This window comes from Schistocerca serialis, chromosome 3, assembly GCF_023864345.2.
Source record: "Schistocerca serialis cubense isolate TAMUIC-IGC-003099 chromosome 3, iqSchSeri2.2, whole genome shotgun sequence".
Classification (NCBI taxonomy): Eukaryota; Metazoa; Arthropoda; class Insecta; order Orthoptera; family Acrididae; genus Schistocerca; species Schistocerca serialis.
The window spans coordinates 71,764,789-71,777,562 of NC_064640.1; the positions used below are offsets into that span (position 1 = coordinate 71,764,789).

Consider the following 12,774-nt stretch of genomic DNA (forward strand, 5'->3'; position numbering starts at 1 on the left):
ATACAGGATTTCAGGTGGACATAATTAAAACTAAAGCTTTTCTCATTGCTGTGTGACCTTCTCACCACATTTCAGTCACCTCCTTCGAATGTGAAAATATTTTGTTGGTGCCAACCTATGTAGGAAGAAACGATCATCATAATAAAATAAGGGAAATCGGAGCTGGCATGCACTTTTCGAGAATGTAATAATAGAAAATTATTATTATGGTGATTCAATGAACCATTGGCCAGGCACTTAAGTGTGATTTGGAGAGTATCCATGTAGGTTTAGATAACACAGAATTTAAAGGAAAGCTATAAGGTCCAAGAAGTAACAAAATTAGCCACGTTGGCAAGATGAGCCTTAAAAAAACTCCCCAGATCATTAATTTAAACCTTAAAGTAAATATCCTTACAACATTTTAGCAGGTACCTATGACAGGGTAATTCTGCAATATTACAGAAAAGTCAGTGAATCATGTTGCACAAAATTGTTTTGAAAGCACTGAGTTCAACAAAACATACAAAAAATTTTGTTCATGTATAACATGTTCAGAAATATTAGGTGTAACAAAGAATACACTTACACAAAAGAGCACACAAGAGTAATGATTCATCATATCAAAATATAATAAAAATATAATTACCAAATAAACTTAATATGTGAAGTATTTCAGGTGGAGTTACAAAGTTAAGACTGTAACAAAATACATTCTTTTCATTTAATAAACAATTAATACACACAACACAGCTCACGTAATATTTATATTTCTATACATCAAACTTAATTTTTGTAGCATTTATTTAACAAATATTTCACAAGCAATATATTTTATCTGGCATTGTACACTTTATACATAAATTACATTTCAGTGAAATTAGGACATACAGTTACACATTTATCTGTGTATAACTATGCCTACACAATAGTCTGATTTCAAAACACCAGTCAGTAGAGTTTAAAACAACTCTCTTAAAGAAATAACACAGCATTCACAACAAATGCAATTAACATATTTTGTCATATATCACATTCTTTCATTAAATGAGAAGAACATTCATAACTCACAGTTAAAACAGTTATGTATGCACAGTACAGCAATCACTCACTACCGTTACTGGCTATCACCTCCCACAGTATCCTCGGTATGAGTCTGTATATCGAGGGGTAGGCTACGATAGGAACACGAGTGGGGAACATCGGCAGCAGTAGATTCTCTACCAAAAGGAGCCGACCACCTCTGTGAGGAATTTGCGCTCACTTCCTTTGAATCTTGTGGCCTGTCATGATCAGTACGGTGCAACAAGCTGTGCAGCAGCAATGCACCACTCATTCCTTGTATAGCACAATTTGGCAGCAGAGAATTCGTGACACTTTCGTGCTCACTCACTTCTGGGAATGGAGAAGATATTTTTAAGCAATTAGTAGTCCAGTGTTACAGCAATAATTAATTATCTTACTATAGTATTACTAATAAGGTTGAAATCATTGGTTGAAAATTTATTTTATTGAGTTGTATCCACATACGGTTAAAATAAGATTCATTAAATTAGTGGCTAACAATATCACACAAAAATGATTTCTTGCCAGTCAAGCTCAGTCATTGCCTCCATCTGCTATGTTTTAAAAAACATGACTAAAACTGGATCAAGCCTTAATTTTAAGTTACTATGCCAACAACACTCATGAAATCTATCAACAAAATTTAAAACAATACAACATATGGTAAATATGCTGCTGTGCCTATCTTTACATTTATTAACACAATGGTAAAATCTCAAATTTATTTTGAACTACTTTTCTATGTATCAAACAATATGTATTCTCACTTGTCACATTCATTTAGTGTATGTCACTCAATTCTGATGATAGCTAATTGTGCACCATAGCTACTAAACACATTAAATTGGTCTACTTGGCAGTTAAATCTATGACTGTTACAAAACTTTAACATAAAACTAGCCTTTTCCCCATGGCTCCATTCGTATACGCACGCAACGCACATATTGCAATCTTCTTCTGACCCCTGGCCCCCTCCTGGTGTTCGCCTCTTCCTCCTCCTCCTCCTGCTCCTGCTGTCTGTCCACCTCATCCTCCTACCTCGATCTGTTCATCTCCTACTCCCCACTCTCTTTGTCCATCTCCTCCACCCCCTCTCTGGCCATACATTCCTCACCCCTTCCTCTGTCCATCTTCTCCCCCTTCTTCCACTTTCCCCTGCCTCTACACCTTGCACTTGTCTACTGCATCTCTCTCTCCTGCCCCTATCTCTGTCCTCCTCCTCCTCCTCCTCCCCACTACCATCCATCTGCTCACCCCACCCCCTCTGCTCAGCTGTGCCCATATGCCCCCGCAAGGCATGCAGACACTAACAGCACAATATGCCTGTCATGAAGGGCAGCCTACATGTCAGGGAGTAGAAAACCCCATTTTGGCTGCATCTCTACTCCTATGACAGCTAGGACACCCACAGTGCTGATTCTCATACAGCAAGTAGTATGTGCAACAAATTTGGTTGAAACCAATGTAGTGGTTTAGAAGGAAATGCTGGACACACACTCACTCTCTCTCTCTCTATTTCCTGCAACTTCAATTGTGTATGCATTCGTCACATCTATTGCCCCCTACTTCCTCCACTGTGTGTGTGTGTGTGTGTGTGTGTGTGTGTGTGTGTGTGTCCTCTCCTCCCACCGTTTCTATCCACCCGATTCTGCCACCTCTATCTATCTATCTACTCCTTTCCCTCTCTTTGTCCATCTCTTCTGCCCCTCCCTCTGTCCATATCCTCCTCCACACACTCTTATCATCCCCCTTCTCTCTGCTCAGCAGTGCCCATCCTTGTGTGTAGTCCCTACAAGGTGTGCTATTGCTGCATGCACATGCCACTCCCCTTTATCTCTGACCATCACCTCCTACCTGCTTTCTCTGTCCATTGCATTCTCTCCTTTTTTTTCTCTGTCTCTCCTCCCTGTCTGTCTATTTCCTCCTCCCCCTCTACTGTCTACATCATCGTTACCCCCTCTCTCACTCTCCATCACTCCCACCCCCAAGCTCCGCACGTGTAGCTCCTGCAAGGCATGTCGATACAACACTTACAACATGCAGGGCAGCCTACATGACTGTGATTTGTGTACCACCCTGGCCCATGCTGATGGCTACCTCCATGCGGCAGCATTACTCAATCACTGCTGGAGTACTGATTATTCTTTGTATTTTACAGTCCCTGTTATGACATGTCGATAAAATGAATATTGCACTAAACTATTTTGGGACTGCTCTATTGAATGGACATATAACACTCTCCTTTAAAAACTCTTTGTTTGTGATGGTAAATAAACTAATGCCTTCTGTTGACACTGTGAGTTGCATGATACACATGACAAGCAGTATTTGTTTGAGCAGTCTCCATCTACACATTGCAAAACTGAAATTGCAAATATCTAAAGGATAACTTTTAGAAGAGACACACTGTACAGAAGGCTGCATATTAGGAGTTTTTAATGCCCTGAATGCAAAATAAACACAACCGTGGGGCCATTTTGGCAATAACAAAATCATGTCAGCTGAGGGAAAAAATACAGGTAGAGGAAAGAGAACAGTCAGAGAATACAATAGGAAACTATTTTGCAAATTTCTGATCTACATATACTACCGCAAAGAGGGCAAAAGCAACTACCAAAGTGTTTTAAGAATTGTAATCACATACTCAAACTTGAGAGCAACATTTCAGCTACTAACTGTAGTCCACAAAATGTACACTATATTCTGAATACAGTATGTACAATGACCAATTTCTGATTAGGGTACTCTATTTGTATTTAGTGTATTTTTTTTTATCCTTCCATTTTGCTTAAGTTATGAAGGGAGGAAGATCCAGGGTTTAATGGCCCATTAAAAATTAATCATTGCATTCAGATTGAAAAAGGATGAAGCAAGACACATTGAAGCATTTGCCTGAAGTGATTTAAGGAAATCACAGAAAACCTGAATCTGGACAGAAATACAGATAGATAGATATTTGACCCCTGGTCTCCAGATAGTGAGTCCAGCATCTTAACCACTGGGCTGCTTGTGTTACAACTTTCCATTGACAATTGGTATATGAGAGACAGATCCACACTGAGTGAAGTTACGAAATGTAGTTGGCAAGGATTGATTCGAATGATTTTTGGTGGTATGGGAATTTGCTTGTGGTGAGCAAATTGTTATTAACTGAGAATTATTTATCAACAGTTTATTACAGAATCACTGCATTTATTGTTCCTGATCTTAAAGCCTTAGAAGTAACAAATAAAAGTCAAAGGGCTTTATGAAACCATAATATTGCACTGAGATGTTCTCTGTGATTCTCCACCATTACTGTTGTAGAACACTTGAGAACAGTGTCCAGAAAAGAAGTATGATGCCACATTTTGCATTATTTCAAAAGTAACAGTATTTCTACAACTTCATCAGCAATGTACATCTAATGGAGTGGACAATGGAAGAATAATGGAGCAGGGAAAAAATGCTGATTGGAATAGCATGAAATGAAGTGAGCACATTGCTGAACAAGAATGCTGTTTCTGCTATCAATGTCACCTTCATACATGAAAATACAATTCAAGCCAATACAAATGCTACCAAAAGGTTTTATTTGCCCAGTTGTTCTCTGACAAGGGTGTAGTCAGTCATGAAAATAAAGGTTTCAGAAACCTTAAACATGAAATATGAGACAGTAATTGCTCAATAACTTGGGATCTGATTTTATATTTTTTCCCAGTCAGAAACTTCTTTCACAATACCCTTTTGACCAAACAACATCAATATGTACAACCATCCATGCACTGGAGGTATACGTAAATTTGCATTTTCAGTGCAACGTGTCTTCAATCATGAATGAGACAATGAAGCTTGTATACAAAATCCAGAGTGTCACAACAACATCATTAGAACATTCTAATACTGTGATGAGACACAAAATGTTGAACATTTGTCTGTTAGTGACCAATCACTCAAAACCACCACCAGATTGCTGTCACCTACATATTACGAGTTGTAGTTATCTTGAGGAAAATGCAACAGAACAGCAAACTATTTTCTTAGAGGCAACTGGGAGGTTTATGTCAACCTGGACAGTAAGCAACCATCTCCACATGATCAATTTGACCTCCAGGCATCCATCTCAACCAACAATAAAAAAGCAACACCATGGTGAGGTTGGTTGGTTTAAAAAAGGGGGGAAGGGATGAAAGGTGCGGGAGGAGGGTGGGCAAATGAACACGTGAAATGGAACCCGAATCAATGACATATGGCATCACTTACAAGTACATGACTGGAGATCATCCGATGATCATTATAGAAGCGTGGAGAGGGAGCAGCTACCGATGGATATCTCAGGCATGCAGTATGCAGCCACATAGTCTCAGCAGGGAGGTACGTCAGATGCCTCTCAGTGCTATAGAGGCCAATCTGAGGGCTGTGCACATTGAGACAGGATCATCTAGCTGATTGTTCAGGCCTACAGTCAGCATTTTGGAGACACGTCTGTCTTTCAAGACAATAATATGCAGGCATGCCATGCTCACCTCCCACTTCACACACACATTCAACAGAAGGTAGGAATCAACCAAATAGAAAAGTTTGTCATATCTGCTGACATAAACCCAACTGAATATCCATCAGGAAAGTTGGGGCTTGCACGCAAAGTTGCAGAAACCCTCCTCAAACTTCAGGAGAGCTACCACCGAAGAGCAGGACAATATGAGGAGCAACTAATTATCGCCTTCTGGACAGCGTGACGAGGAGAATCCAAGCATGTTACAGTGCACAAGGTGGAGCAATACAGTACTGAATGTTATCCAGATGCACAAAGATGTGCAGTTTTGGAGAGAGTACCTTTATGTTAGACATTATTTAGTTCTTATTTCACCAAAGTTATGTTTTTAGTTTAAGAAGTTTTGAATCTAAGCTCACACACTTTCGCAGATATGCAGGTGGTATAAAATTTCTTTTTTACTATAGAAATTCATGTCAAATGTGTTACATTAAATAATGCCACAATGAAAACCAGCTGAAAGCTGACTATACCCCATTCACTGAAACACGAGAGGGCCTGTAAGCACATCAAGGCACATCATCATAGTACTGCCACTGAGGGGTGAACAAGTCATGGTGAGCTTGCTCAGTGTGGCAATGTCCTTTGCAGGTATAAGCTTGTCAGTGTGTGTTGTTATACATCAGTAATTTTAGAATCTGATTGTAAAGTTCATCTTAAAAGACATATCAAAGACCAGTTGTTGATTCTTAGCATAAGTACCAGTGTTTGTAATTACACTCAGCATTCACTGTTTCTGTGCCCATTCAATAGCATCACCCAGTGTTTCCACTCCCCCCCCCCCCCCCCCCCCAAATTAGTAGCACACAAAAGTAAACTCATTACGTCATCCTCCACACAGATACAGCAATCGAGATCAACATGTCAGTTTTCAGTCAAACCAAGAAGCTTAAAAAAAAATCATTACATCCTTCAGAGAAACATGTGGTCCTTAATGTGTGTAAAATTGAGCTGTTGTATCCAGAGCAGCCAATGACAGATACTCTTTTGAAAACAACTGCATCTACAAGTATTGGTCACTCTCTTTGAAGTCTCCCAAAACCGAAAAATCACGACAAAAGCTTTCCATGTCTTCGACAGAAGTGAGATACAAAGGGAAGAACATGTATTTTTTTTTTTTTTAATGAATTGCCAATGACTGACAAAATGCTAGCTGCCACAAATGAAGATCCAGATTTGGGCAATTTTCAGAGAACTAGGCTCTACAGATTATTAAGAGGCATTTACTAGTTGGACGAGACATTGTTGAACACAGGGCATACCCAAAGTAACATTTGGGTAGATAACATCATAAAATCCTCAAAACAAAGTGTTTCCATCCAGAAACAAGGGTCCATCGGGTAAAGTAAACTGACTGATTAGCACACACATTGGGAGCAAAACGGGTATGGTTGAAAGCTGTTTGTCGATTTTTGAATCCAAGAAGAGTGGAGATTTTCATGAGGAGAGGTGTGTCAATACGTTGAAGACGGGGTTTTGAGATGTCCTTCCTCCGCTACAGGAAAACACAGTTATGGTACTAGATGACGCACCATAGCATTCTCATAGAAAAAAGGTTCATAATTTGAATTCTAACACTCAAGATACATAAGAATGGCTAAAATCCTAAAATGTCACTTTTGAAGATAGTGTATAGATGAAAGGACTAATAGGTATCATTAAAGAAACACAAAGTTGTGCACAAAAAATACACTGTAGATGAAATGGCTAATAACAGGGAAAACTGTCCTTCAAATTCTTCCCTACCACTGCAATTAAATGCTGCAGAGTTAGTTTGGGCCAGAATCAAACATTAAGGACATAAAAAATGTCAGAGATTAAAGAACTATTATAACAAGCAGTAAGAACACTGACTCCAGAAGAGTGGAACAAGTGTGTCCTTAATGTGATGGAAAAAGCTGGAACTCAAATGTGGAAATTAGTCAGCATTACAGAGGAGAGAGAAGAGCATTTTGTAATAAACTTGAATGACAATATTTCAAGTCTGACCGAATGAACTTAGTGTTTTTCTTCTCTAATATTATTGTAACTGGTACTGTTACCAAAATTGCTTGTATCTGAATCTGCTATGCCACCTGTAGGTGTTTTATGCTTTATTTCATTACATTGCAGCCCAAGTTAATAATACAGGGTATTTCATGAGCGACACATGCTCCGCTGTGACGTCAGCCTGGCGGCCAACTGCACATTGAGCGCGAAGGATTTTTGACCCCACTACACATCATGAGAACACTGAATGCTTTCACTAGAACAGGTAGTGGCTGGTCACACGAAACTGTTTTGGCTTCGTCCCAGCTCTCAATGAACTGACTATAAATGCAGCAGAAATGGAATACCTAAGACAGTATCGAATCCTCTGTCAAGTGACAAATTTATTCAAAGAAAAAAAGAGACAGGTAAATTATCCCTGTGTGTGTGTGTGTGTGTGTGTGTGTGTGTGTGTGTGTGTGTGTGTGTGTGTGGTGACCAAAGAAATTATAAATTTAAAACAGTTACAAAAACAGAATAACACATTGACTATAAATTGAAGACATTATCAATACTATTATAGCCCAGAAAGAACCGGAAAGAAAAATTCTGAGAACTGGAAAAAGTTATTTAATGGCAACTACCAATATGACCATGGAGCTGCAGCTGTTGATGAGTAGGGAAATTAGGAAGAAACAAGGACTTGTAGCGACAGGCGGAAGGAGGAAAGTTGGCAGGAGTTGAGATAACAGCAAACATTGTAGAAGACACTTACTTTGTGAACTCTAGAAGAGATATTGAGAGTCTTACGATTGGGGGAAATTATAAAATTACTGTTCAAACATAGGCATTACCTATGGAGGAACTGACTTACTGTTGCATGTTGTTAACTTAATGCTAGACTTGTTTCAAACAACTTACAAGAATAAAGCTGCTCATATTTCAATAGGTAAACACCCAGTCATATTCAAGGCACAAATGCAAAAATAGAGTGCTGTGCAAGGAAATTTAAACCCTCATCAAGCGGGGCCTTGCCGACCAAGAATCATAGTTCAGCATAAGTGGAAGTACAATAAACACACCATAAAAAAGACTGGCCTCACCACACAACCAAAGATGACCAATGACAGAAGTTACTGATTGTGAATGTTAATTACCAACAGATGAGCAAGTAGCATTAACTCAGTCATTTGTAGTTTGGCCAGGGAGAGTGCAGAATTCCTCGCAGAATTTAAGAAAACACCTCCGTTTCTATAAGGCCACTTGCTAATTTAATCTCAACTGATTCATTAACAACACTATCTCAATAGTTTGAAGTGCACACCAGAACCTCTGTGTTGTTATACTACATAGGATGACCGATATCAAGGTAGCGGTCTGTAATAGCAGATTTGCTCTGCCGTTTCAAGTGTGTGAGATGATTAAGCTCAGCAAACTGGTCCTCAGCCCTCCTTATGGTCTGACCAAAATATGATATGCCCAAGTTCATAGGATTCAGTAGACACCCACCTCACACAGACCAAGATAATCCTTTACAAAACCTAATAGGGTCCTAATCTTAGGTGGAGGTCAAATAACACACATCACTGTTTTTCTGCAAAATAAGACCAATCCTGTTGGAAATGCTAATTGCATATGGCAAAAAGGCTATAGATTTTAAGTGTCATCTTGCTGTTTTCATCACTTATCCATTTCATGGTTGGTCAATAGCACAATCCGCATCTGATATGTGTTTCGTATAACCATCTGGAGAAAGGTGAATTGGAGTGGGCTAACTCTGCTGCAAAATCTCTGAGTCTGAGATGATGTGGGTCCTGTGAACCAAGGCATGAAGTACCCCTCATGCTGAGCCAGATGGTGGCAACTATCATCCTGAAGGGGGTAGGAAGGGGGGGGGGGGAGGAGGAGGAGGAGAAGACAGCGAGAGTGGTCTTCATATAAATATTATGCCCCAAACACCACCAACCTTTCTCCTGATAAACACATAAAGGAAAGGAGGGCCGCCATCCTTTTTCACCTCTATAGGGAGCCAAACAACAAATGTATTGTTCATGTATATTTAAAAAAGCATGGAACTGTTAATGCCACCAACTCCAGAGCATGTTCCTTGATATCTTCTATGAACATATTAGCAATAATAGGTGACAGAGGGCTCCCCATCACAATTGCACCTGCCCTTGGTCACTGAATAAAAAGTACGAAGAGGTCAACACAATGACAATTACCCATGACAACTCAGGCAGAGGAATGTGAGTGAAGAGAAAGACGACCAAACCAACATAGAAAATTCACCGAGTTCCTAATGTGATGAACACACTGGGCTACTAGTGGTCTCAACAGAGTAGCAATATGCGTTTCACTATGGAGGTGGAAAAGAACTGTTGCTTTCCCTTCCTTGATGTTTTAGTCCCAGGGGAGGTTGCTGATATGTTGGGACATACTTTTTATAGGAATCCAACTCACACTAATTTGTATCTTCAGGTCATTAGTTGTCAGCATCTGGCTCATGTAAAGGGGTACCTCATACTTTGGTACATAGGGCCCATGTCATCCCATACTGACAGTTTGTCAGCTGAGTTAACCCATCTCAAAGTAACTTTTCACCAGAATAGTTGTAGTGAAAGACATTGGATGAGCATTGCACTATCGAGCAACTGTGAACTGGGTGAGTGATGAAAATAGTGATGTGGCATCTAAATCTATGGTCTCTTTGCCTTATGCAAGTACCATTTCCAACAGAATCTACTCTACATACATACTCTGCAAGTCACCGTATGCTGCGTGGTGGAGGGTACCTTGCACCACAGCTAATCAGTTCCTTTCCTGTTTCACTCAAAACTAGAGCAAGAGAAGAACGACTGTCTATACGCCTCCTTACAAGCTCTAATTTCTCTTATCTTACCTTTTTGGTCCATATGCAAAATGTACGTTGGTAGCAGTAGAACTGTTCTTCAGTCAGTTTCAAATGCCAGTTCTCTCAATTTGCTCAACTGTATTTCTTGAAAAGATCACCTTCCCTCCAGGGATTCCCATTTGAGTTCCCAAAGCACCTCCGCAATCGAACCCATTAGTAACAAATCTAGCAGCACGCCTCTGTATTGCTTTAGGGTCTTCCTTTAATCCGACCTAGTTGGGCTCCCAAACACTCAAACAGTACTCCAGAATGGAGTCACATTAGTGTTCTATATGCCGTCTCCTTTACAAATGACTCACACTTTCCCAAAATTCTCCCAATATATCAAAGTCTGCCATTCGCCTTCCCTACTATAGTGTTTGCACGCTTGTTTCATTTCCTATCACTTTGCAACATTACACCTAGATATTTAATCAATGTGACTGGGTCGAGAAGCACATTATTAATACTGTATTCACACATTACAGGATTGTTTCTCCTACTCATACAGATTAACATATATTTTCCTACATTTAGAGCAAGCTGCCACTCATCACACAAACTAGAAATTTTGTTGTGTCATCATGCATCCTCCTACAGTCACTCAATTATGACATCTTCTGGTACACCACATCATCATCAGCAAACAGCTGCAGACTGCTGCTCACCCTGCCCATCAAATCATTTATGTATATAGAGAATAATAGCATTTATCACATTTCAAAGGGGCAGTCCTGACAATACCCTTGTCTCTGATAAACACTCACTGTCGAGGACAATGTCCTGGGTTCTATTACTTAAAAAGTTTTAAAGCCACTCTCATATCTGGGAATCTATTCCGTATGTTCATACCTTCATTAACAGTCTGCAATGAGGCATCATGTCACATGATTTTCAGAAACCTAGGAACACGGAATTTGCCAGTTGCCCTATATCCATGGTTCACATGATATCATGTAAGAAAAGGGCAAGCTGAGTTATGCGTGAGTGATGCTTTCTAAATCCGTGATGATTTTTGAACAAAGACTTTTCCACCTCCAGGAAATTTATTATACTTCAACTGAGAATATGTTCAAGAATTCTACAAAACAAATCTATGTTAAGAATATTGGCCTGTAATTTTGTGGGTCCATTCTTTTACCTTTATTATGTACAGGAGTCAGCTGCACTTTTTTTCCCCGTCTCTTGGGACTTTTTGCTGGGTGAGAGATTCATGTTATGCAAGCTAAGTAAGGGGCCAATGCTGTAGAGTACTCTTTGTAAAATTTGATTTGGATTCCATCCTGACCTGGTGACTTATTCGTTATCAGCTCCTTCAGTTGCTTCTCTATGCCAGGGTTTCCATTACAATGTCCTCCATATGGGAATCTGTGCAATGACCAACTGACTAAGTTTCTATGACCCTCCTGTGCGAACGATTTCTTAAATACAAAATTTAAAACTTCATATTTCCTTATGCTATCTTCTATTACCACACCAGACTGGCCAATGAGTGACTGTTTAGAAGCTGTTGGACTGCTAAGTGATTTTAAGTAGGACCAGAACATTCTTGTGTACTCTGCTACATCCTTTACTAAGGTATGACGGTGTAATTGTTGTAGGCTTTGTGCATCCATCTTTTTGAAGATGCATGAATCTCTACTAAGACTTTGGTTGAAACTCTCTACTCGGCTCTAAACCAAAGAACCCCAATCAACTCTGGGAAAAATGCTGTAAATTGTGAGCTCTACTTGCACCCTGCATGTGAGACCAGCAGCCTTCACTACTTCTGCCAGCTACTCGTATGAACTGAGAATGGCCTCAGTACCAAGCGACAGGTGTCACTGGTGCTGAAATGAGCCACAACTTGCAGACAACTGCAGATAAGGCCACAGCCACATTTTGCACGAATCCCCCCCCCCCCCTCCAATCCCAGCAGACATACTGAGTGTACATTGTCTTTCTTTCTGGCCCTGAACACATGGGGCTCCATTACACACTGAACAATAGAGCTTCTAATAACTAATACTCTTGATACTAATTGGTTATATTCTGCAGAAACATGGTGTTACGTGCATTTCCTGACTACCACCTAAGATTAGCAATCTTTTAGGGTCTGTAATGGATGATATGAGCCTTGTTTACATAAGGTGGGTGTCTATTGTATTCTGTGTAGGAGTAGCATGTAATACATTGGTCAGACCATCAAGATCATGAAGGACAGTGTATAGATCATAAACGTCACAAACACTAACAACTGCTCAGCAAAACTGATATTACAGAACACTGCCTTGGTATCTGTTATCTATGTGCACATTTTATATGCCTGGAAAAAGAACAAGTTTCATAATGCAAA

General features: G+C 39.8%; 1 protein-coding gene across 1 annotated transcript in view; it reads right to left on the reverse strand.

The window, feature by feature from the left end:
• Positions 1–689: 689 nt before the first annotated feature.
• The window catches only part of LOC126469725 (leucine-rich repeats and immunoglobulin-like domains protein 3), a 74,119-nt gene continuing 62,034 nt past the window's right edge, over positions 690–12,774 (reverse strand). The window contains exon 13 of the mRNA XM_050096916.1: positions 690–1,374. Within this exon, the coding sequence (XP_049952873.1) occupies positions 1,097–1,374 (278 nt within the window). The 3' untranslated portion in view covers positions 690–1,096. The remainder of the gene's footprint in view (positions 1,375–12,774) is intronic.